The sequence below is a fragment of the Zonotrichia albicollis genome, chromosome 38 (genome assembly GCF_047830755.1).
Source record: "Zonotrichia albicollis isolate bZonAlb1 chromosome 38, bZonAlb1.hap1, whole genome shotgun sequence".
Classification (NCBI taxonomy): Eukaryota; Metazoa; Chordata; class Aves; order Passeriformes; family Passerellidae; genus Zonotrichia; species Zonotrichia albicollis.
In genome coordinates, this window is record NC_133856.1 from 1,395,772 (window position 1) to 1,418,066 (window position 22,295).

The following is a 22,295-nucleotide window of genomic DNA, read 5'->3' on the forward strand; positions in this document are numbered from 1 at the left end:
AAAACCCCCCAAAAACCCCATAGAAACCCCATAGATCCCATAGATCCCATAGATCCCATAGAAACCCCATAGAAACCCCATAGATGCCGCATTTCGGGGGGTACCTGGCCAAGGTGGGACCCAAAAAACCCCAAAAAAACCCCCAAAAACCCCATAGACCCTATAGGGACCCCAAAAACCCCAAAAAACCCCAAAAACCCCCAAAAACCCCATAGAGACCCCATAGAAACCCCATAGAAACACCAAAAACCCCCCAAAAACCCCATAGAAACCCCAAAAACCTCAAAAACCCCCCAAAAAAACCCCCAAAAACCCCATAGAAACCCCAAACACCCCATAGAAACCCCATAGATCCCATAGGGACCCCAAAACCCCATAGAAACCCCACAGACCCCATAGAAACCCCACAGACAACCCTTGAATTGCCCCCAAAATCCACCGGGGATGCCCCAAAATTCCCCAAACTCCCCCGATTTCCCCCCAAATTCCCCAAACTCCCCCGATTTGCCCCAATTTCCCCCCAAACTGCCCCAATTTCCCCCCAAAATTCCCCAAATTCCCCCGATTTCTCCCCAAACTCCCCCGATTTCTCCCCAAATTGCCCGATTTCCCCCGATTTCCCCTCGATTCTCCCCAACCTGCCCCAATTCCCCCCCAAATTCCCCCCGAATTCCCCCAAATTCCTTCTCAAAAAGCCCCAAATCCCCCTCAGTTCCCCCGATTTCCCCCAATTTCCCCCGATTTCCCCCCAAATTCCCCAAATCCCCCAATTCCCCCCAAACTCCCCCGATTTCTCCCCAAATTTCCCCTCGATTCTCCCCAACCTGCCCCAAACTCCCCCCAAACTCCCCCTGAATTCCTTCTCAAAAAGCCCCAAATCCCCCTCAATTCCCCCGATTTCCCCCCAAATCCCCCTCAATTCCCCCGATTTTCCCCCAAATCCCCCTCAATTCCCCCAAATTGCCCAAATTGCCCGATTTCCCCCGGTTTCCCCCCAATCCGCGCAGGCCGAGCAGCGCCGGGGGCGGCGCCAGACGGGCCGGGAGATGAAGCTGCGGATCCTGGCGGAGCGACGGCGCCCGCTGGACATCGAGGGGCTCCGGGAGGACGGGCTACGGTGGGGCCCAAAATACCATAAATTCACCCCAAAAATACCCCAAATTCACCCCAAAAATATCCCAAACTCACCCAAAAAATATCCCAAAAATATCCCCAAAATATCCCAAAAAATCCCCCAAAAAATCCCCTTTACTGGAGATCGAGGGGCTCAGAGAGGACGGGCTCCAGTGGGGCCAAAAATAGCCCAAATTCACCCCAAAAATATCCACAAAAATACCCCAAATTCACCCCAAAAATACCCACAAAATATCCTCAAAAAGTCCCCTCAAAATATCCCAAAAACTGCCCCAAAATGTCCCAAAAAATCCCCTTTACTGGAGATCGAGGGGCTCCGCGAGGACGGGCTACGGTGGGGCCGAAACAGCCCAAATTCACCCCAAAAATGTCCCCAAAATACCCCAGAAATATCCCAAAAATATCCCCAAAATATCCCCAAAAACTGCCCCAAAAATACCCCCAAAATCTGCCCCCAAATGTCCCAAAAAATCCCCTCAAAAACTGCCCCAAAACACCCCAAATTCACCCCAAAAATACCCCCAAAAATACCACAAAATATCCCATTAAAAAAAAAAAAAAAACAAACAATCCCATAAAACCCCCAAACCCCACAAAAACCCCATAAAAATCCCATAAATTCCTATAAAAACCCCAAATTTCTATAAAAACCCCAAAATCCCGTGGATTTTCCCCGTTCCAGGGCCAAGGCCGAGGAGCTCCATGCCTGGATCCAGCAGCTCGAGTGCCCATAAAATCCCATAAAAATCCCCAAAAAAACCCTAAAAACCCAAAAAAAACCCACAAAAAATCCACAAAAATCCCCAAATCCCATAAATTCCTATAAAAACCCCAAATTGCTATAAAAGCCCCAAAATCCTGTGAATTTTCCCCGTTTTAGGGCCAAGGCCGAGGAGCTCCATGCCTGGATCCAGCAGCTCGAGTGCCCATAAAATCCCATTAAAATCCCCAAAAAAACCCTAAAAACCCAAAAAAACCCCATTAAAAAACCCACAAAAACCCCAAATCCCATAAATTCCTATAAAACCCCAAAATCCCGTGGATTTTCCCCATTTTAGAGCCAAGGCCGAGGAGCTCCATGCCTGGATCCAGCAGCTCGAGTGCCCATAAAAACCCATAAAAACCCATAAAAATCCCCAAAAAAACCCCTAAAAACCCAAAAAAAACCCCACAAAAACCCCAAACCCCATAAATTGCTATAAAAACCCCAAAAACCCCAAAATCCCGTGGATTTTCCCCATTTCAGGGCCAAGGCCGAGGAGCTCCATGCCTGGATTCAGCAGCTCGAGTGCCCATAAAAACCCATAAAAATCCCCAAAAAAACCCTAAAAACCCCTAAAAACCCAAAAAAAACCCCCAAAAAAACCCCATAAAATCCCATAAAACCCAATAAAACCCCGAATTGCTATAAAAACCCCAAAATCCCGTGGATTTCCCCCGTTTCAGGGCCAAGGCCGAGGAGCTCCATGCCTGGATTCAGCAGCTCCAGTGCCCATAAAATCCCATAAAAACCCCCAAAAAAACCCTAAAAACCCCAAAAAAACCCCACAAAAACCCCAAATCCCATAAATTCCTATAAAACCCCAAAATCCCGTGGATTTCCCCCATTTTAGGGCCAAGGCCGAGGAGCTCCATGCCTGGATCCAGCAGCTCGAGTCCGAGAAATTCGACCTGAGCGAGAAACTGAGGCGGCAGCGCTACGAGGTGGGCAGGGACCCCAAAACACCGAAAACACCCCAAAAATCACCGAAAACAGCCCAAAAACACCCCAAAAACACCCCAAAAACACCCCTAAAACCACCAAAAACACCCCTAAAACCGCCAAAAACCACCGAAAACACCCCAAAAACACCCCAAAAACCACCAAAAATCACCAAAAACACCCCAAAAATCACCAAAACCACCAAAATCACTAAAACCGCCAAAAACATCCTAAAAACCACCAAAATCACCGAAAAACACCCCAAAAATCACCCCAAAAACCCCAAAAACACCCCAAAAACACTGAAAACACCCCAAAAACCACTTCTAAAACCGCCAAAAACACCCCAAAAATCACCGAAAACACCCCAAAAACACCCCAAAAACACCCCAAACCCACCGAAAACACCCCAAAACCCCAAAAATGGGACCCCAAAAACCACCAAAAACGGGAGCCCAAAAACCCAAAAATGGCACCCCAAACCCCAAAAACCCCAAATGGGACCCCAAAAACCCCAAATATGGGAGCCCAAATACACCCTGACCTCAAAATGGGACTCCAAAACCCCAAAATCCCAAAAAATCGGATCCCAAATTCCAAAAATGGGACCTGAAAACCCCAAAAATCCAAATCTGGGCCCCCAAATCCACCCTGGGACCCCAAATCAGGACCCCAAAACCCCAAATGGGACTCCAAACCCCAAAAATCCCAAAAATGGGATCCCAAAAACCCCAAATTTGGGATCCCAAACCCCAAAACACCCCAAAATTGGGGCCCCAAATCCGCCCAAATTGGGGACCCCAAAAACCCCAAATCTGGGACCCCAAATCCCCAAATTGGGACCCCAAAATCCCAAAAATCCCAAAACTGGGACCCCAAATCCACCCTGGGACCCCAAAACCCCAAAAATCCCAAAAAATGGGACCCCAAAAACCCCAAATTTGGGATCCCAGACCCCAAAACCCCCCAAAATTGGGACCCCAAATCCGCCCAAATTGGGGACCCCAAAAACCCAAAATCTGGGATCCCAAAAATCCTAAACCCAAAACTGGGACCCCAAAACCCCAAATTGGGACCCCGAATTTGGGGGGCTCGGGACCCCCATTCCCACTTTGGGGTCCCCATTTTGGGGCTCCTTTTCCCATTTTTGGGGTTTTTTTTGGGGCGGATTTTGTGAATCCCAAATTTCGGGGTCCCCAGTTTTGGAGATTTTTGGAGTTCCCATTTTTGGGGTCCCCATTTCCCATTTTTGGGGTTTTTTTTTGGGTTTTTTGGGGTCCCCATTTCCCAATTTTGGGGTTTTTTGGGGGATTTTTGGGGTCCCCATTTCCCATTTTTGGGTTTTTTTGGGGTCCCCATTTCCCAATTTTGGGGATTTTTTGGGGATTTTTGGGGTCCCCCCTCTGACCCCGCCCCTCTCCCCAGATCAACGTCCTGTACAACCGGATCAGCCACGCCCAGAAATTGTAAATTTGGGGAAATTTCGGGGAAATTTGGGTTTTTTGGGGGAGATTTCATTTTTTCAGGGGGAAATTTTGGGGTTTTGGGGGAAATTTTGGGGTTTTTTGAGGAGATTTCGGAGGTTTTTTTAAGGGGATTGTTGGGAATTTGGGGGATTTTGGGGTCCTGGAGGGTTTGGGGGATTTTTGGGGGATTTTTGGGTTTTTTGGGGATGGATTTTGGGGGAGATTTTGGGGGTCTCAGGGACTCTTTCGGGGGAGAGATTTTGGGGGGATTTGGGGTTTTTTGGGGATGGATTTTGGGCGGGTTTTGGGGGGATTTTGGGGGGTTTTGGGTCTTGGAGGGTCCTGGGGGATATTTGAGGGATTTTGGGGTTTTTTTGGGGCGATTTTGGTTTTTTTGGGGGGGGATTTGGGGGAATTTGGGAGTTTTTGGGGCGATTTTCGGGGATTTTGGGGTGGATTTTAGGATTTTGCTGGGATTTTGGGTGGTTTTGGGGGATTTTGGGTGGTTTTGGGGGTTTTTAGCCGTTTTTGGGGCGATTTCTGGGGATTTTGGGGTAGATTTTAGGATTTTGCTGGGGTTTTGGGGTATTTTGGGTGGTTTTGGGGGATTTTGGGGGTATTTTGAATGGGAGTTTGGGTATTTTGGGGGGTTTTGGGTGGTTTTGTTGTATTTTGGGTGGTTTTGTTGGGTTTTAGCCGTTTTTGGGGCGATTTCTGGGCATTTTGGGCCCCGTCCTTGGCCGACCCCCGCCGCCCCTCCCCCACAGCAAGAAGGTCGCCAAGGGCCGCGTGGGCGGGCGCTGGAAGTGACCCCGCCCCTCGTGACGTCACTCCTCCTCGCAACCCACTGCGTCACACCAATAAAAACCGTTGCGTCACTCACACCCCGGCCTCCTCGCGTCACTTCCGCTCCTCCCTTTCCCGTCGCCCCCCGCGCGCGCGCGCGCCGTTGCCATGGCGACCCCGCCCCCGCCGCTTCCGGCCCCGCCCCCTCCCGGCGCGGCGGCCCCGGCCCCGCCATGGCGGCGGCGGCGGCGGCGGCGGCGGCGGCGGCGGCGGCGGCGGCCCGGGAGCGGCGGCGGGAGCAGCTGCGGCGCTGGGAGGAGGCGGCGGCGGCGGCGCCGGGCGCGGGGGAGGCGGCGGCGAGGCCGGGCCCGCCCCGGGTGCGCTTCGAGCGCCAGGCCGAGTTCCGAGCGGTCTGCGCAGGCGCGGAGCTGGCCGAGGCGCGCGCCATGGTCATGGCGCCCGAGGGCGGGGGGCGCGCGCTGCTGGGCGGGGCCAACGCGGACGGGATCAGCGCGCTGCACCAGGTGGGCGGGGCTAAGGGGGAACGGGGCGGGGCTAAGAGAAACTGGGCGGGGCTAAGAGAAACGGGCGGGGCCAACGCGGACGGGATCAGCGCGCTGCACCAGGTGGGCGGGGCTAAGGGAAACGGGGCGGGGTTAAGGGAATCGGGCGGGGCCAACGCGGACGGGATCGGCGCGCTGCACCAGGTGGGCGGGGCTAAGAGAAGCTGGGCGGGGCTAAGGGGAACGGGGCGGGGCTAAGGGGAACGGGCGGGGCCAACGCGGACGGGATCGGCGCGCTGCACCAGGTGGGCGGGGTTAAGAGAAACTGGGCGAGGCTAAGGGAAACGGGGCGGGGCCAACGCGGACGGGATCAGCGCGCTGCACCAGGTGGGCGGGGCTAAGGGAAACGGGGCGGGGCTAAGGGAATCGGGCGGGGCCAACGCGGACGGGATCAGCGCGCTGCACCAGGTGGGCGGGGCTAAGGGGAACGGGGCGGGGCTAAGGGGAACGGGCGGGGCCAACGCGGACGGGATCAGCGCGCTGCACCAGGTGGGCGGGGCCAGAGGGGAACGGGGCGGGGCTACGGGAACGGGCGGGGCCAACGCGGACGGGATCAGCGCGCTGCACCAGGTGGGCGGGGCCAGAGGGGATGGGCGGGGCCAACACCGTTCTGCACAAGGTAGGTGGGGTTTGGAAAAGGGGCGTGGTTATATTTAAAGGAGCCGCCATCTGTATCGCGGGCAGGGCATGTTAAAACAGGCAGGGCTTGGATAGAAAAAGGCGTGGCTTGATGGAAAGGGGGCGTGATCATGGGAAGGTGTGGTGTGCTTGGTGGGCAGGGCCTGTAAAGGTAGTGGGGGATCTGGGGTTTGTCAGGTGGGCGTGGTCACCAGGGGGCGTGGTCACCAGGGGGGTGTCCCCAGGGATGTCCCCATTGTCCCCATTGTCCCCAATGTCCCCAGGCGTGCATTGACGAGAACATGGAGGTCGTGCAGTTCCTGGGGGGGTTTGGGGGATCCCTGGGGGTGTCCCCATTGTCCCCATTGTCCCCAATGTCCCCATTGGTGTCCCCAGGCGTGCATTGACGAGAACATGGAGGTCGTGCAGTTCCTGGTCGAGAGCGGCGCCGACGTGAACCAGGCCGACAACGAGGGCTGGACCCCCCTGCACGTGGCTGCGGCCTGCGGGTGCCGCCACATCGCCCAGTGGGTGACCCAAAACACCCCAAAAACACCCCAAAAATGTCCCCTAAATATCCTGAAAATATCCCCTAATGTATCCCCAAAATACCCCAAAAACACCCCAAAAATATCCCCTAAATATCCTGAATACATCTCTTAAATATCCCCTAATATATCCCCAAAATATCCCAAAAACACTGCAAAAATATCCCCAAAATATCCTGAAAATATCCTGAAAATATCCCCTAATATATCCCCAAAATACCCCAAAAACACCCCAAAAATATCCCCTAAATATCCTGAAAATATCCTGAAAATATCCCGAAAATATCCCCAAAAACACTCCAGAAATATCCCCAAAATATCCCCAAAAATATCCCCAAGGTAACTCCTAAATATCTTGAAAAAATCCCCAAAATACCCCAAAAATTACTCCAAAAATATCCCCTAAATATCCTGAAAATATCGCCTAATATATCCCCAAAATATCCCAAAAACACCCCAAAAATATCCCCTAAATATCCTGAAAATATCCCCTAAAATATCCCCAAAAATATCCCCTAAATATCCCTAAAATATTCCTAAAACACTCCAGAAATATCCCCAAAATATCCCCAAAATATCCCCAAAGTACCTCCTAAATATCCTGAAAAAATCCCCAAAATACCCCAAAAATTACTCCAAAAATATCCCCTAAATATCCTGAAAATATCCCTTAAATATCCCCTAATATATCCCAAAAACACTCCAAAAATATTCCCAAGGTATCTCCTAAATATCTTGAAAAAATCCCCAAAATACCCCAAAAATATCCCCTAAATATCCTGAAAATATCCCTTAAATATCCCCTAATGTATCCCCAAAATATCCCAAAAACACCCCAAAAATATCCCCTAAATATCCTGAAAATATCCTGAAAATATCCCCTAATGTATCCCCAAAATATCCCAAAAACACCCCAAAAATATCCCCTAAATATCCCCAAATATATCCCCAAAAATATCCCCAAAATATCCCCAAAAATATCCCCAAGGTATCTCCTAAATATCCTGAAAAAATCCCCAAAATACCCCAAAAATGACTCCAAAAAATCCCCAAAAATCACCCCAAAAACATCCCCACCTGTGCCCTTTACCTGTGCCCACCTGTGCCCAGGTACCTGCTGGATCACGGCTCCGCTGCCATCACCTGTGCCCCCCAAACCCCCTGTAACTCACCTGTGCCCCCCCCAAACCCCCTGTGACCCCTCCCCAGCCCCCCCCAGGGTTACCTGTGCCCACCTGTGCCCCTCACCTGTGCCCACCTGTGCCCAGGTACCTGCTGGATCACGGCGCTGATGCCGCCGCCGCCGTCACCTGTGCCCCCAAACCCCCCTGTAACTCACCTGTGCCCCCCCCAAACCCCCTGTGACCCCTCCCCAGCCCCCCCCAGGGTTACCTGTGCCCACCTGTGCCCCTCACCTGTGCCCAGGTACCTGCTGGATCACGGCGCCGCCGCCGCCGCCGTCACCTGTGCCCCCAAACCCCCCCGTAACTCACCTGTGCCCCCCCCAATGTCACCTGTGACCCCTCCCCAGCCCCCCCAGGGTTACCTGTGCCCACCTGTGCCCTTTACCTGTGCCCACCTGTGCCCAGGTACCTGCTGGATCACGGCACTGCCGCCATCACCTGTGACCCCCAAACCCCCCTGTAACTCACCTGTGCCCCCCCCAAGCCCCCTGTGACCCCTCCCCAGCCCCCCCCAGGGTTACCTGTGCCCACCTGTGCCCCTCACCTGTGCCCAGGTACCTGCTGGATCACGGCGCCGACGCCGCCGCCGTCACCTGTGACCTGGAGCTGCCGCTCGAGGTGGCCGAGGACGAGGCCCTGGAGGAGCTGCTGAGGGCGGAGCTACAGCGCAGGGGTGGGCGGGGCCTCAGGGGTGGGAGGGGCTTTGCTGAGGGCGGAGCTGCAGCGCAGGGGTGGGCGGGGCCTCACGGGGTGGGCGGGGCTTTGGTGGAGTGGGTGGGGCATCAGAAATAGGGTGTGGTTTGGGTGGATGGGGCATTGCTGAGGGCGGAGCTGCAGCGCAGGGGTGGGCGGGGCATTGCTGAGGGCGGAGCTACAGCGCAGGGGTGGGCGGGGCATTGCTGAGGGCGGAGCTGCAGCGCAGGGGTGGGCGGGGCATTGCTGAGGGCGGAGCTACAGCGCAGGGGTGGGCGGGGCCTCAGGGGTGGGCGGGGCATTGCTGAGGGCAGAGCTGCAGTGCAGGGGTGGGCGGGGCATTGCTGAGGGCGGAGCTGCAGTGCAGGGGTGGGCGGGGCCTCAGGGGTGGGCGGGGCTTTGGGAATAGGGTGTGCTGTGCAAGTGGGCGTGGCTGTGCTCAGGTGTGTCCAGGTGTGCTCAGGTGTGGTCAAGGTGTATCCAGGTGTGCTCAGGTGTGCCCAGGTGTGCTCAGGTGTGTCCAGGTGTGCTCAGGACATGGTCAAGGCGTGTCCAGGTGTGCACACGTGTGTTCAGGTGTGATGAAGGCATATCCAGGTGCAGCCAGGGTGTATCCAGATGTGCTCAGGGCATGCTCAGGTGTGTCCAGGTGTGCCCAGGTGTGCCCAGGGTATGCTCAGGTGTGTCCAGGTGTGTTCAGGTGTGCTCAGGGTGTGCCCAGGTGTGCTCAGGTGCCCTCTCCATATGCCCAGGTGTGGAGGTGGAGTGTTCAGGTGTGCCCAGGTGTACTCAGGGTATATCCAGATGTGATCCAGGTGTGTCCAGACGTGCCCAGGGTGTATCCAGGTGTGCTCAGGGTATGCCCAGGTGTGCCCAGGTGTGCCCAGGTGTGTTACCTGTACCAGGTGTGTTGTTACCTGTGCCAGGTGTGGAGGTGGCCGATGCCAAGCGGGCAGAGGAGCAGCGCATGCTGAGGGACACACGGCTCTGGTTGGGCACAGGTGTACCTGGGTGGGGTCAGGCTGTGCCCAGGCTGTACCCAGGTGTACCCAGGTGTGTTGTTACCTGTATTACCTGTGCCAGGTGTGGAGGTGGCCGATGCCAAAGGTGCCGAAGAGCAGCGCATGCTGAGGGACACCCGGCTCTGGTTGGACACAGGTGTACCTGGGTGGGGTCGGGCTGTACCCAGGTGTACCCAGGTGTACCCAGGTGTACCCAGGTGTACCCAGGTGTGTTACCTGTGCCCAGGTGTGGATGTGGCAGATGCCAAGCGTGCAGAGGAGCAGCGCATGCTGCGGGACACACGGCTCTGGTTGGGCACAGGTGTACCTGGGTGGGGTCGGGCTGTGCCCAGGTGTACCCAGGTGTGCCCAGGTGTACCCAGGTGTGTTACCTGTACCCAGGTGTGTTATTACCTGTGCCAGGTGTGGATGTGGCCGATGCCAAGGGTGCCGAGGAGCAGCGCATGCTGAGGGACACACGGCTCTGGTTGGGCACAGGTGTACCTGGGTGGGGTCGGGCTGTACCCGGGCTGTACCCAGGTGTGTCAGGGTATATCCAGGTGTACCCAGGTGTGTTATTACCTGTACATTACCTGTGCCCAGGTGTGGATGTGGCCGATGCCAAGCGCGCAGAGGAGCAGCGCATGCTGAGGGACACCCGGCTCTGGTTGGGCACAGGTGTACCCAGGCTGTGCCCAGGTGTGCCCAGGTGTACCCAGGTGTGTTACCTGTATTACCTGTGCCAGGTGTGGATGTGGCCGATGCCAAGCGCGCAGAGGAGCAGCGCATGCTGAGGGACACACGGCTCTGGTTGGGCACAGGTGTACCCGGGCTTTACCCAGGTGTACCCAGGTGTACCCAGGTGTGTTACCTGTACATTACCTGTGCCAGGTGTGGATGTGGCCGATGCCAAAGGTGCCGAGGAGCAGCGCATGCTGAGGGACACCCGGCTCTGGTTGGGCACAGGTGTACCTGGATGGGGTCGGGCTGTGCCCAGGTGTACCCAGGGTATATCCAGGTGTGTTATTACCTGTGCCAGGTGTGGATGTGGCCGATGCCAAGCGGGCAGAGGAGCAGCGCATGCTGAGGGACACACGGCTCTGGTTGGGCACAGGTGTACCCGGGCTGTACCCAGGTGTACCCAGGTGTGTTACCTGTATTACCTGTGCCAGGTGTGGATGTGGCAGATGCCAAGCGCGCCGAGGAGCAGCGCATGCTGAGGGACACACGGCTCTGGTTGGGCACAGGTGTACCTGGGTGGGGTCGGGCTGTACCCAGGTGTGCCCAGGTGTACCCAGGTGTACCCAGGTGTGTTACCTGTGCCCAGGTGTGGATGTGGCCGATGCCAAAGGTGCCGAGGAGCAGCGCATGCTGAGGGACACACGGCTCTGGTTGGGCACAGGTGTACCTGGGTGTGCTCAGGCTGTACCCAGGCTGTACCCAGGTGTATCCAGGTGTGTTACCTGTGCCAGGTGTGGATGTGGCCGATGCCAAGCGGGCAGAGGAGCAGCGCATGCTGAGGGACACACGGCTCTGGTTGGACTCGGGGCAGCTCCGCGATTGCCCCCCACCCGGCCACCGGGGCCAGCGCGCTGCACGTGGCAGCAGCCAAGGGCTACATCGAGGTCATGAGGTGACAGAAATGGGAAATTTGGGGCATTTTGGGGCATTTTGGGGGTTTTAGAATTTTTTAGAATTTTTTGGGATTTTTTTGGATTTTTTAGGGATTTTTTTTAGGGTTGTTATTTGGTTAAAATCCCATTTTTTTAGTTAAAACCCTATCTGTTATTTGGTTAAAACTTCATTTGTTAGGGTAAAATCCCATTTATTCAGTTAAAACAGACAGAAACGGGGAAATTTTGAGGGATTTTGGGATTTTTGGGGGTTCAAAATAGCCCAAGCCCCCCTTAAAAGCATCCCCATAAATAATAAATGGGATTTTAACTAAATAAATACGACTTTAACTAAATATATGGGATTTAAACCAAATAAATGGCATTTTAAGTGAATAAATGGGATTTTAGCTGAATCAATGGAATTTTAAGTAAATAAGTGAGACTTTGACTAAATGAATGTGATCTTATCCAAATAAAGGGATTTTTAATAGGGTTTTAACTTAAAAAAATGGGGCTTTAACTGAATAAATGGGATTTTAATGGGATTTTACCCTAACAAATGAAATTTTAACCAAATAACAGATGGGGTTTTAACTAAACAAATGAGATTTTAACCAAATAAGAAATGGGATTTTGACCTGGTTTCCTCGCCCCCATTTTGGGGTCCCCTGGGGCTGTTTTGGGGTTACTTTCGGTGTTTTTGGGTCCCCTGGGGCCGTTTTTGTGTTACCTGAGGGTGGTTTTTGCTCACTTGTGGTTGATTTTGGGGTCTCTCTGGCTGTTTTTGGGGTCCCCCAGGCTGTTTTTGGTTCACTTTAGGTGTTTTTGGGGTTCCCAAGGTTATTTTTGGGTCACTTTAGGTGATTTTTGTGCTCCCTGGTGCCATTTTTGCATCACTTTAGGTGGTTCTGGGGTCCCCTGGGGCTGTTTTTGGCTCACGTGAGGTGATTTCTGGCTCACTTTTGCCGTTTCTGTGCCCCCCAGTGCCATTTCTGGCTCACTTTGGGTGATTTTTGGGTCATTTTCTGTGATTTTTGGGTCATTTTCAGTGATTTTTGCTCACTTTGTGCCATTTCCGTGCCCCCAGGCTGCTGCTGGCCGCGGGCTACGACCCCGACGTGCGGGACAAGGACGGGTGGACGCCGCTGCACGCGGCCGCGCACTGGGGCGTGGAGGAGGCGTGCCGGCTGCTGTGCGAGCACCTGTGTGACATGAGCCCCCAGAATAACGTGGTGAGAGGGGAATCTGGGGCGTTTGGGAATTTTGGGAATTTTTTGGGATTTTATTTGGATTTTTTTGAGATTTTTTCAGGGTTTTTTTTGGGATTTTATTTGAATTTTTTGGGGATTTTTTGGGGATTTTTTGAGATTTTATTTGGATTTTTTGGGGAATTTTTTTGGAGATTTTTTCAGGGTTTTTTTGGGATTTTATTTGAATTTTTGGGGATTTTTTTGGGATTTTTTTTGAATTTTTGGGGATTTTATTTGGATTTTTTGAGATTTTATTTGGATTTTTTGGGATTTTCTTTTAAATTTTATTTGGATTTCTTGGGTGTTTTCTTTCAGGGAATTTTTGGGGATTTCTTGGGGATTTTTTTTAATTTTCTTGGGGATTTTTGGGGTGGTTTTTGGGGGTTTGGGGCGTGGAGGAGGCGTGCCGGCTGCTCTGCGAGCACCTCTGCGACATGAGCCCCCAAAATAACGTGGTGAGAATCAAATTCAGGGGTTTGGGAATTTTGGGAATTTTTTGGGATTTTTTTGGGATTTTTTTTGGATTTTTTTTTAATTTTATTTGAATTTTTTTGGATTTTTTGGGGATTTTTTGAGATTTTATTTGGATTTTTTGGGTGTTTTCTTTCAGGGAATTTTGGGGAATTTTTTGGGATTTTTTTTTATTTTATTTGGAATTTTTGGGGATTTTATCAGGGTTTTTTGGGATTTTATTTGAATTTTTGGGGATTTTTTTGGGATTTTTTTTGAATTTTTGGGGATTTTATTTGGATTTTTTGAGATTTTATTTGGATTTTTTGGGATTTTCTTTTAAATTTTATTTGGATTTCTTGGGTGTTTTCTTTCAGGGAATTTTTGGGGATTTCTTGGGGATTTTTTTTAATTTTCTTGGGGATTTTTGGGGTGGTTTTTGGGGGTTTGGGGCGTGGAGGAGGCGTGCCGGCTGCTGTGCGAGCACCTCTGCGACATGAGCCCCCAGAATAACGTGGTGAGAAACACGTCTGGGAATTTTGGGGGGTTTGGGAATTTTTTGGGAATTTTTTGGGAATTTTTCAGGGTTTTTTTGGGATTTTATTTGAATTTTTTGGGATTTTTTCAGGGTTTTTTTGAGATTTTAATTGGATTTTTTGGGATTTTTTTAAAATTTTATTTGGATTTTTTGAGTGTTTTCTTTCAGGGAATTTTGGGGAACTTTTTGGCATTTTTTTGGAGATTTTTTTTGGGATTTTATTTGAATTTTTTGGGATTTTTTTGGGATTTTATTTGAATTTTTTGAGATTTTATTTGGATTTTTTGGGATTTTTTTTTAATTTTATTTGGGTTTTTTGGGTGTGTTCTATCAGGGAATTTTTTGGGATTTTTTTTTATTTTTTGGGGGTTTTTGGGGGTTTGGGGCGTGGAGGAGGCGTGCCGGCTGCTGTGTGAGCACCTGTGTGACATGAGCCCCCAAAATAACGTGGTGAGAGGGGAATCTGGGGGTTTGGGGGGTTTGGGAATTTTTTGGGAATTTTTTGGGATTTTATTTGGATTTTTTTGAGATTTTTTCAGGGTTTTTTTGGGATTTTATTTGAATTTTTTGGGGATTTTTTGGGGATTTTTTGAGATTTTATTTGGATTTTTTGGGGAATTTTTTTGGAGATTTTTTCAGGGTTTTTTTGGGATTTTATTTGAATTTTTGGGGATTTTTTTGGGATTTTTTTTGAATTTTTTGGGATTTTATTTGAATTTTTTGGGGTTTTATTTGTATTTTTGGGATTTTTTTTTTAAATTTATTTGGATTTTTTGGGTGTTTTCTATCAGGGAATTTTTTGGGATTTTTTTTATTTTTTGGGGGATTATTGGGGTGGTTTTTGGGGGGTTTTGGTGGTTTGGGGCGTGGAGGAGGCGTGCCGGCTGCTGTGCGAGCACCTCTGCGACATGAGCCCCCAGAACAACGTGGTGAGAATCAAATTCAGGGGGTTTGGGGAGTTTGGGAATTTTTTGGGAATTTTTGGTGATTTTTTTGGGGTTTTTTTTGGATTTTTTGCGGATTTTTTCAGGGTTTTTTTTGGATTTTATTTGAATTTTTTGGGGATTTTTTGGGGATTTTTTGAGATTTTATTTGGATTTTTTGGGGAATTTTTTGGAGATTTTTTCAGGGTTTTTTTGGGATTTTATTTGAATTTTTTGGGATTTTTTTGGGATTTTATTTGAATTTTTTGAGATTTTATTTGAATTTTTTGAGATTTTGTTTGGATTTTTTGGGATTTTTTTAAAATTTTATTTGGATTTTTTGGGTGTGTTCTATCAGGGAATTTTTTGGGATTTTTTTTTTATTTTTTGGGGGATTATTGGGGTGGTTTTTGGGGGGTTTTGGGGGTTTGGGGCGTGGAGGAGGCGTGCCGGCTGCTCTGCGAGCACCTCTGCGACATGAGCCCGCAGAATAATGTGGTGAGAATCACATCTGGGTGGTTGGGGGGTTTGGGAATTTTTGGGGATTTTTTGGGGATTTTTCAGGGGTTTTTTTGGGATTTTTTCTGGCTTTTTTTGGGATTTTATTTGAATTTTTTGAGATTTTATTTGGATTTTTTGGGATTTTTTTGGGGAATTTTTTGGGATATTTTTTTGGGGATTTTTTCAGGGGTTTTTTTGGATTTTATTTGAATTTTTTGAGATTTTATTTGGATTTTTTGGGGAATTTTTTGGGATTTTTTGGGGGGATTTTTTTGGGATTTTTTCAGGGATTTTTTTTGGATTTTATTTGAATTTTTTTGGGGATTTTATTTGGATTTTTTGGGGATTTTTGGGGTGGTTTTTGGGGCTGTTTTTGGATGGTTTTGGGGGATTTTTGGGCTATTTTTTGGGGAATTTTTGAGGTTTTTTTGGGGATTTTGGGGGTGGTTTTGGGGCCTGTTTTTGGATGGTTTTGGGGGATTTTTGGGCTATTTTTTGGGGAATTTTTGGGGAATTTTTGGGGATTTTTGGGGCTGTTTTTGGGGAATTTTTGGGGTTATTTTGTGGGGTTTTGGGTCAGTTTTCCCCCGTGTCTCCCCCAGGGGCAGCGTCCCTGTGACCTGGCCGATGAGGAGACCCTGCCCCTGCTGGAGGAGCTGCAGCGGCGCCAGATCCACGTGAGACCCCAAAAACGCCTGAAATCACCCCAAAAACACCCAAAATCTCCCCAAAACGCACAGATTCACCCCAAAAATACACAGATCCACCCCAAAACACACAGATCCACCCCAAAACCACCCAGAATCACCCCAAAAACACCTGAAATCACCCCAAAAATACATAGATTCAGCCCAAAACCACCCAGAATCACCCCAAAACCTCACGCATTCATCTCAAAATCCCAAATTCACCCCAAATCCACACATGCACCCCAAAATCATACAAATTCACCCAAAACCACCCAATTTAGACCGAAACCACCCAAAATAACCCTGAAATCCACGGATTCACCCCAAAACCACCCAAAATTCACCCCAAAACCCCCAAATTCAGACCAAAACACCCCAAGACCACACCAATTCACCCCAATAAAACACAAAACCACCTCAAAATCTCCCCCAAAACCACCCAAAATTCACCCCAAAACCCCAAATTCGGACCAAAACACCCCAAAACCACACAAATTCACCCCAAAACTCCCTAAAACTCCCCCAAATCACCCCAAAATCCACGGATTCACCCCAAAATTCACCCCAAAACCCCCAAATTCACCCCAAAACACCCCCCAAAACTCCCCAAAACACCCCCAAAAATCCCCAAAAATCCCCAAAAATCCCCAAAAATCCCCAAAAATCCCCTCAAACGGCCCCCAGGGCCCCTCCCCCATTGGGGGGTCCCGGGGGTCCCCCTGACCGCCCCTCCCCTCCCCTCCCCCCCAGCTGCGCCGGCAGAGGGAGCCGGGGGCCCCTCCCCCCCCCCCGGCGGCACCGGAGCCCGCGGGAGCCCCTCCCCCACCGGGGGGCAGCAAGCACCGACGGTGAGAGCCCCGAAATACCCCAGAATCAACCCAAAAATGACCCTGAAATAGCCCTGAAATAGCCCTGAAATACCCGAAAATAGCCCCAAAATAGCCCCTGAAATAGCCCCAGAAATACCCCTGAAATAGCCCCTCCCCCACCAGGGGGCAGCAAGCACCGACGGTGAGAGCCCCAAAATACCCGAAAATAGCCCCAAAATAACCCCGAAATAGCCCCCAAAAAACACCGGGATCACCCCAAAAATGACCCTGAAATAGCCCTGAAAATGTCCAGAATCAACCCAAAAATAACCCTGAAATACCCCCAGAAATACCCCCAAAAATAATGGAATGGCCCCAAAAATAACCCCTGAAATAGCCCCGAAAATACCCCAAAAATGTCCGGAATTACCACAAAAATAACCCCTGAAATAGCCCCGGAAATAGCCCAAAATGTACCCCCAAAAACCCCGGGATCGCCCCAAAAATGACCCCGAAATAGCCCGAAAATAGCCCAAAATGTACCCCTCAAAACACAATGGGATCGCCCCAAAATACCCCCAAAAATAATGGAATCGCCCCAAAAATAACCCAAAATACACCCCCAAAACACAATGGGATCGCCCCAAAACACCCTGAAATAGCCCCGGAAATACCCCCAAAAATGTCCAGAATCAACCCAAAAATAACCCTGAAATACTCCCGGAAATACCCCCTAAAATAATGGAATCGCCCCGAAAATAACCCCTGAAATAGCCCCGAAAATACCCCCAAAATAATGGAATCGCCCCAAAAATAACCCAAAATACACCCCCAAAACACAATGGAATCGCCCCAAAAATAACCCCTGAAATACCCCCAAAAACACAATGGGATCGCCCCAAAAATAACCCTGAAATAGCCCCCAAAAATACCCCCAAAAATAATGGAATTGCCCCAAAAATAACCCTGAAATAGCCCCGAAAATAACCCAAAATGTAACCCCCAAAACACAATGGGATCGCCCCAAAAATGACCCCGAAATAGCCCCAAAAACCCCGGGATCGCCCCAAAAATAACCCCGAAATACCCCCAAAAATACCCCCAAAAATGTCCAGAATTAAAAATACCCCCGAAAATAATGGAATCGCCCCAAAAATAACCCCGAAATACCCCCAAAAATACCCAAAATATACCCCCAAAACACAATGGAATCGCCCCAAAAATAACCCCAAAAATACCCCCAAAATGTCCAGAAACACTGCAAAAATAACCCAAAATACACCCCAAAACCAGTGGAATCACCCCAAAAATAACCCAAAATATACCCCCAAAAATAATGGAATCGCCCCAAAAATAACCCTGGAAATACCCCAAAAATAAACCAAAAATTACCCCCCAAAACCCCAAAACAACCCGAAATAACCCCTGAAAATGCCCAAAATACGCAGAAAATACCCCCAAAAAACCGCAAAAAATACCCCAAAAATTCTCTCCAAAATACCACAAAATCCCGCCAACAATAGCACAAAAAATCCCAAAAAAATCCAAAAAATCTTCTAAAAACCCCCACAGCCCCCAAACCCCTAAAATCCCAATTTTTTGCCCAAAATCCCCATTTTTTGCCCAAAATCCCCATTTCCCCACCTAAAATCCCATTTTTTGCCCGAATTTCCCCGTTCTTTCGCCCAACCTGAAGTTATAATTTATAATATTTTTATTTTTGCCCGAATTTGCCATTTTTCCCCAGAACCTCGGTGTCCCGGGAGCAGCCCCAAATCCCCATTTTCCCCCCTAAAATCCCATTTTTTGCCCAAATTTCCCCCTAAAATCCCATTTTTTGCCGGAATTTCCCCGTTCTTTCGCCCAGACTGAAGTTATAATTTATAATATTTTTATTTTTGCCCGAATTTGCGGTTTTTCCCCCAGAACCTCGGTGTCCCGGGAGCAGCCCCAAATCCCCATTTTCCCCTAAAATCCCCATTTTTTGCCCGAATTTCCCCGTTCTTTCGCCCAACCTGAAGTTATAATTTCTAATATTTTTATTTTTGCCCGAATTTGCGGTTTTTCCCCCAGAACCTCGGTGTCCCGGAGCAGCCCCAAATCCCCATTTTTCCCCCTAAAAATCCCATTTTTTGCCCGAATTTCCCCGTTCCTTCGCCCAGACCGAAGTTATAATTTATAATATTTTTATTTTTGCCCGAATTTGCCGTTTTTCCCCCAGAACCTCGGTGTCCCGCCGCAGTTCCCGCGAGAAGCTGTCGCTGCTGCAGGCCCGGAGAGGGTGGGGGAGGGGGCGCTGCCCCCCCCCCTCAGCCCCCCGGGAGGGGGCGGGGCCGAGAGCGACGAGGGCGGGGACAGCGAGGGGGAGGGGCCGGAGGGAGAGCCCCGCCCCCTCACGGGGGGTGAGCAGGGGGAGGGACCAGAGGGGGAGCCCCGCCCACACACCGGGGGGGAGGGGCCAGAGGGGAAGCCCCGCCCACACACGGGGGGTGAGCGAGGGGAGGGGCCAGAGGGAGAGCCCCGCCCCCTCACGGGGGGTGAGCAGGGGGAGGGGCCGGAGGGAGAGCCCCGCCCACACACCGGGGGGGAGGGGCCAGAGGGGAAGCCCCGCCCACACACGGGGGGTGAGTGAGGGGAGGGTCAGAGGGGAAGCCCCGCCCACACACGGGGGGTGAGCGAGGGGGAGGGGTCAGAGGGGGAGCCCCGCCCACACATGGGGGTGAGCGAGGGGAGGGGCCGGAGGGAGAGCCCCGCCCCCTCACGGGGGGTGAGCGAGGGGAGGGGCTGGAGGGAAGCCCCGCCCACACACGGGGGAGGGGCCAGAGGGGAAGCCCCGCCCACACACGGGGGGGGTGAGCGGGAATGGGGGGAGAAATGGGAAAAATGGAGAAAACGGGACTTTGAAAAAAACAGGAAATTTGGAAAAAAATAGGGAAATTGGGGGGAAAAAAATGAGGAATTTGGACAAAAAAAAGGGGAATTTTGTGTGGGAAAAATGGAGATTTTGGGGTTGATTTGGGTGAAAAAAGGGAATTTTTGGTTAAATACGGGGATTTTGGGGTTGCAAAATGGGATTTTGGGGGAAAATGGGGATTTTGGGCGGATTTGGGTGGAAAAAAGTGAATTTTGGGTGGGAAAAGGGGAATTTGGGGCAGAAAAGGGAATTTTGGGGGATTTTTGGGAATGTTGGGAGGGAAAAGGGAATTTTTTGAGGATTTTTGTGGGTTTTGGGAATTTTTGGGGATTTTTGGGGATTTTTTGGGGCTCTCAGGAGGGGGCGGGGTCTCTCACTGCCCCTCCCCCCTCCCTTTTCAGACCCCCCCGAGGCTCCGCCCCCCAACGGCCCCGCCCCCCCACTGCCGGTAAGGCCCCTCCCCCCTCCCCCCATCAATGGGCAAAGGGGCGGGGCCCGGGCGAGGCCCCGCCCCCACCGCCCCCCCAGCCCCCCCCCGGGGCTCTCTGCAGGTCCGGCTCCCTGGGGGCGTGGCCAGGCCCCGCCCGGGACACGCCCCCCGCCCAGGCCCCGCCCCCCGTGCGCCGCTCCGCCTCCTCCCCGCGCCTGCAGGCCCCGCCCACGGTGAGGCCACGCCCCCCTTTGGTCCCAGCCACGCCCCGTTCTGTGCTGGGACACGCCCCCTCACTGCCCCTCCCCCCGCAGGGTCCGGAGCCCCCCGGCCGCCCCTCCCCCACCCAGAGACCCCCCAGGTGAGCAAAGGGGGCGGGGCTTAAAGGGGGAGGGGCTTAAATTGAGAAGAGGGAGTGGGAGGGGCTTTTAAAGGGTGGGGCTTAGAGGGGAGGGGCTTTAAAAGGGGAGGAGTTTGAATGGGGGAGGGGCCTAAAACAAGGCAGGGCTTAAAAGGGGTGGAGCTTAAATGGGTGGAGCTTAAAGGGGAGGGGCTTAAATCAGGAAGGCTTAAAAGGGAGGGCTTTAAATGGAGGGCTTTAAATGGGTGGGGTTTAAAATGGGAAGGGCCTAAAAAGGGGCGGGGTTTCAAATGGGAGTGGCCGACGCTTGTGCCCCTCCCCCACAGCCCCTCCCCCGCCCCCGCCCGGAGCCCCCCGGGACCCCCCCCGAGCCGAGGGTGCGCAGGTGAGGCCCCGCCCCCGCCCCAAAACCCACCCGGGACCCCCAAAATCCCCCAAAAATCCTTCTGGGACCCCAAAACCCCCCAAAACCCACCCGGGACCCCCAAATCCCCCAAATCAACCCTGGGACCCCCAAAAACCAATGGGACCCCCAAAAACCCCACAAAACCCCCACCTGGGACCCCCAAAATACCCCAAAAATCCTTCTGGGACCCCAAAAACCCCCTCAGAATCCCCCTGGGCACTCAAAAACCCCCCCAGAATCCCAAAATCCCCATTTTCCCCAAAAAAAATCCCTATTTTTCTGCCCAAAATCCCATTTTTCCTCAAAATTCCCACTTTCCCCCCAAAATCCACATTTTTCCCGACACAAAACCCCCATTTTCCCCCAAAATCCCCATTTTTCCCCCCAAACCCCAATTTTCCCCCCAAAATCCCCATTTGTCCCCCCAAAATCCCCATTTTCCCCCAAAATCCCCATTCCTTCCCCCAAACCCCTCATTTTTCCCCCAAAATCCCCATTTTCTGCCCAAAATCCCCATTTTCCCCCCCAAATCCCCATTTTCCCCCCAAAATCCCCATTTTTCTGCCAAAGTCCCCATTTTCCCCCACAAAACCCCCATTTTTCCCCCAAAATCCCTATTTTCCCCCAAAATCCCCATTTTTTCTGCCCAAAATCCCAATTTTCCTCCCAAAATCCCCATTTTTCTGCCAAAATCCCATTTCTCCCCCCAAATCCCCATTTTTTCCAGAAATCCCCATTTTTCCACACACAAAATCCCCATTTTTTCCAAAATCCCCATTTTTCCCCCCAAAATCCCATTCACCCCCAAAATCTCCATTTTCCCCCCAAAATCCCCATTTTCCCCCAAAATCCCCAATTTTTCCCCCAAAATCCCCATTTTTTCCCCCTAAACCCCCTGTTTTTCTCCCCAAAATCCCCATTTTTCACCCAAAATCCCCATTCCCCTCCTCAAAATCCCTGTTTTCCCCCAAAAATCCCCATTTGTCCCCCCAAAATCCCCATTTCTCCCCCCAAATCCCCATTTTTCTGCCCAAAATCCCCATTTTCCCCCCAAAATCCCTATTTTCCCCCTAAAATCCCCATTTGTCCCCACAAAATCCCCATTTTTCTGCCCAAATCCCCATTTTTCCCCCAAAATCCCCATTTTCCCCACACAAAATCCCCATTTTCCCCCCAAATCCCCATTTTTCTGCCCAAAGTCCCCATTTTTCCCCCCAAAATCTGCATTTTCCTCCCAAAAATCTCAATTTTTTCGCCCCAAAATCCCCATTTCTCCCCCCCAAATCCCCATTTTTTCCCAAAATCCCCATTTTTGCCCCCAAAATCCCCCAGGCCGTTCAGCCGCCCGCCCGGGACGAGGAGTCGGAGTCGCAGCGCAAGGCCCGGAGCCGCCTGATGAGGCAGGCACGGAGAGCGACCCAGGTGGGCCAAAATCCCCGGAATTCACCCCAAAAACTGCCTAAAACTGCCTCAAAAATATCTTAAAATCAGCCCCTAAACCGCCTCCAAAATATCCCAAAAACTGCCCCAAAACCGCCTCAAAAATATCCCAAAAACTGCCTTAAAACTGCCTCAAATATATCCCAAAACTGCCCCAAAACCACCTCAAAATCACCCAAAATCAGCCCCAAAACCGCCTCAAAAATATCCCAAAACCATCCCAAAACCACCTCAAAAATATCCCAAAAACTGCCCCAAAACCGCCTCCAAAAT

The 22,295-nt window shown here is 51.3% G+C and overlaps 2 protein-coding genes across 3 annotated transcripts in view; both read left to right on the forward strand.

Annotated features, from left to right (window-relative positions):
- TNNT1 (troponin T1, slow skeletal type) overlaps nucleotides 1-5,188 on the forward strand; it is a 20,819-nt gene extending 15,631 nt beyond the window's left edge. For both annotated transcript variants that reach the window (XM_074531695.1, XM_074531696.1), the window contains exons 8-11: nucleotides 1,008-1,117; nucleotides 2,748-2,838; nucleotides 4,262-4,302; nucleotides 5,070-5,188. In XM_074531695.1, coding sequence (XP_074387796.1) covers nucleotides 1,008-1,117; nucleotides 2,748-2,838; nucleotides 4,262-4,302; nucleotides 5,070-5,112 — 285 coding nt within the window. In that variant the 3' untranslated portion in view covers nucleotides 5,113-5,188. The remainder of the gene's footprint in view (nucleotides 1-1,007; nucleotides 1,118-2,747; nucleotides 2,839-4,261; nucleotides 4,303-5,069) is intronic.
- Nucleotides 5,186-22,295, forward strand: part of PPP1R12C (protein phosphatase 1 regulatory subunit 12C) — a gene marked incomplete at its 3' end in the record, with an annotated part of 23,461 nt that continues 6,351 nt past the window's right edge. Inside the window, 14 exon segments of the mRNA XM_074531655.1 lie at nucleotides 5,186-5,612; nucleotides 6,666-6,796; nucleotides 8,556-8,674; nucleotides 11,168-11,256; nucleotides 11,258-11,328; nucleotides 12,399-12,543; nucleotides 15,576-15,650; nucleotides 16,413-16,510; nucleotides 18,693-18,873; nucleotides 19,787-19,833; nucleotides 19,914-20,048; nucleotides 20,130-20,176; nucleotides 20,503-20,561; nucleotides 21,915-22,004. Coding sequence (XP_074387756.1) covers nucleotides 5,322-5,612; nucleotides 6,666-6,796; nucleotides 8,556-8,674; nucleotides 11,168-11,256; nucleotides 11,258-11,328; nucleotides 12,399-12,543; nucleotides 15,576-15,650; nucleotides 16,413-16,510; nucleotides 18,693-18,873; nucleotides 19,787-19,833; nucleotides 19,914-20,048; nucleotides 20,130-20,176; nucleotides 20,503-20,561; nucleotides 21,915-22,004 — 1,578 coding nt within the window.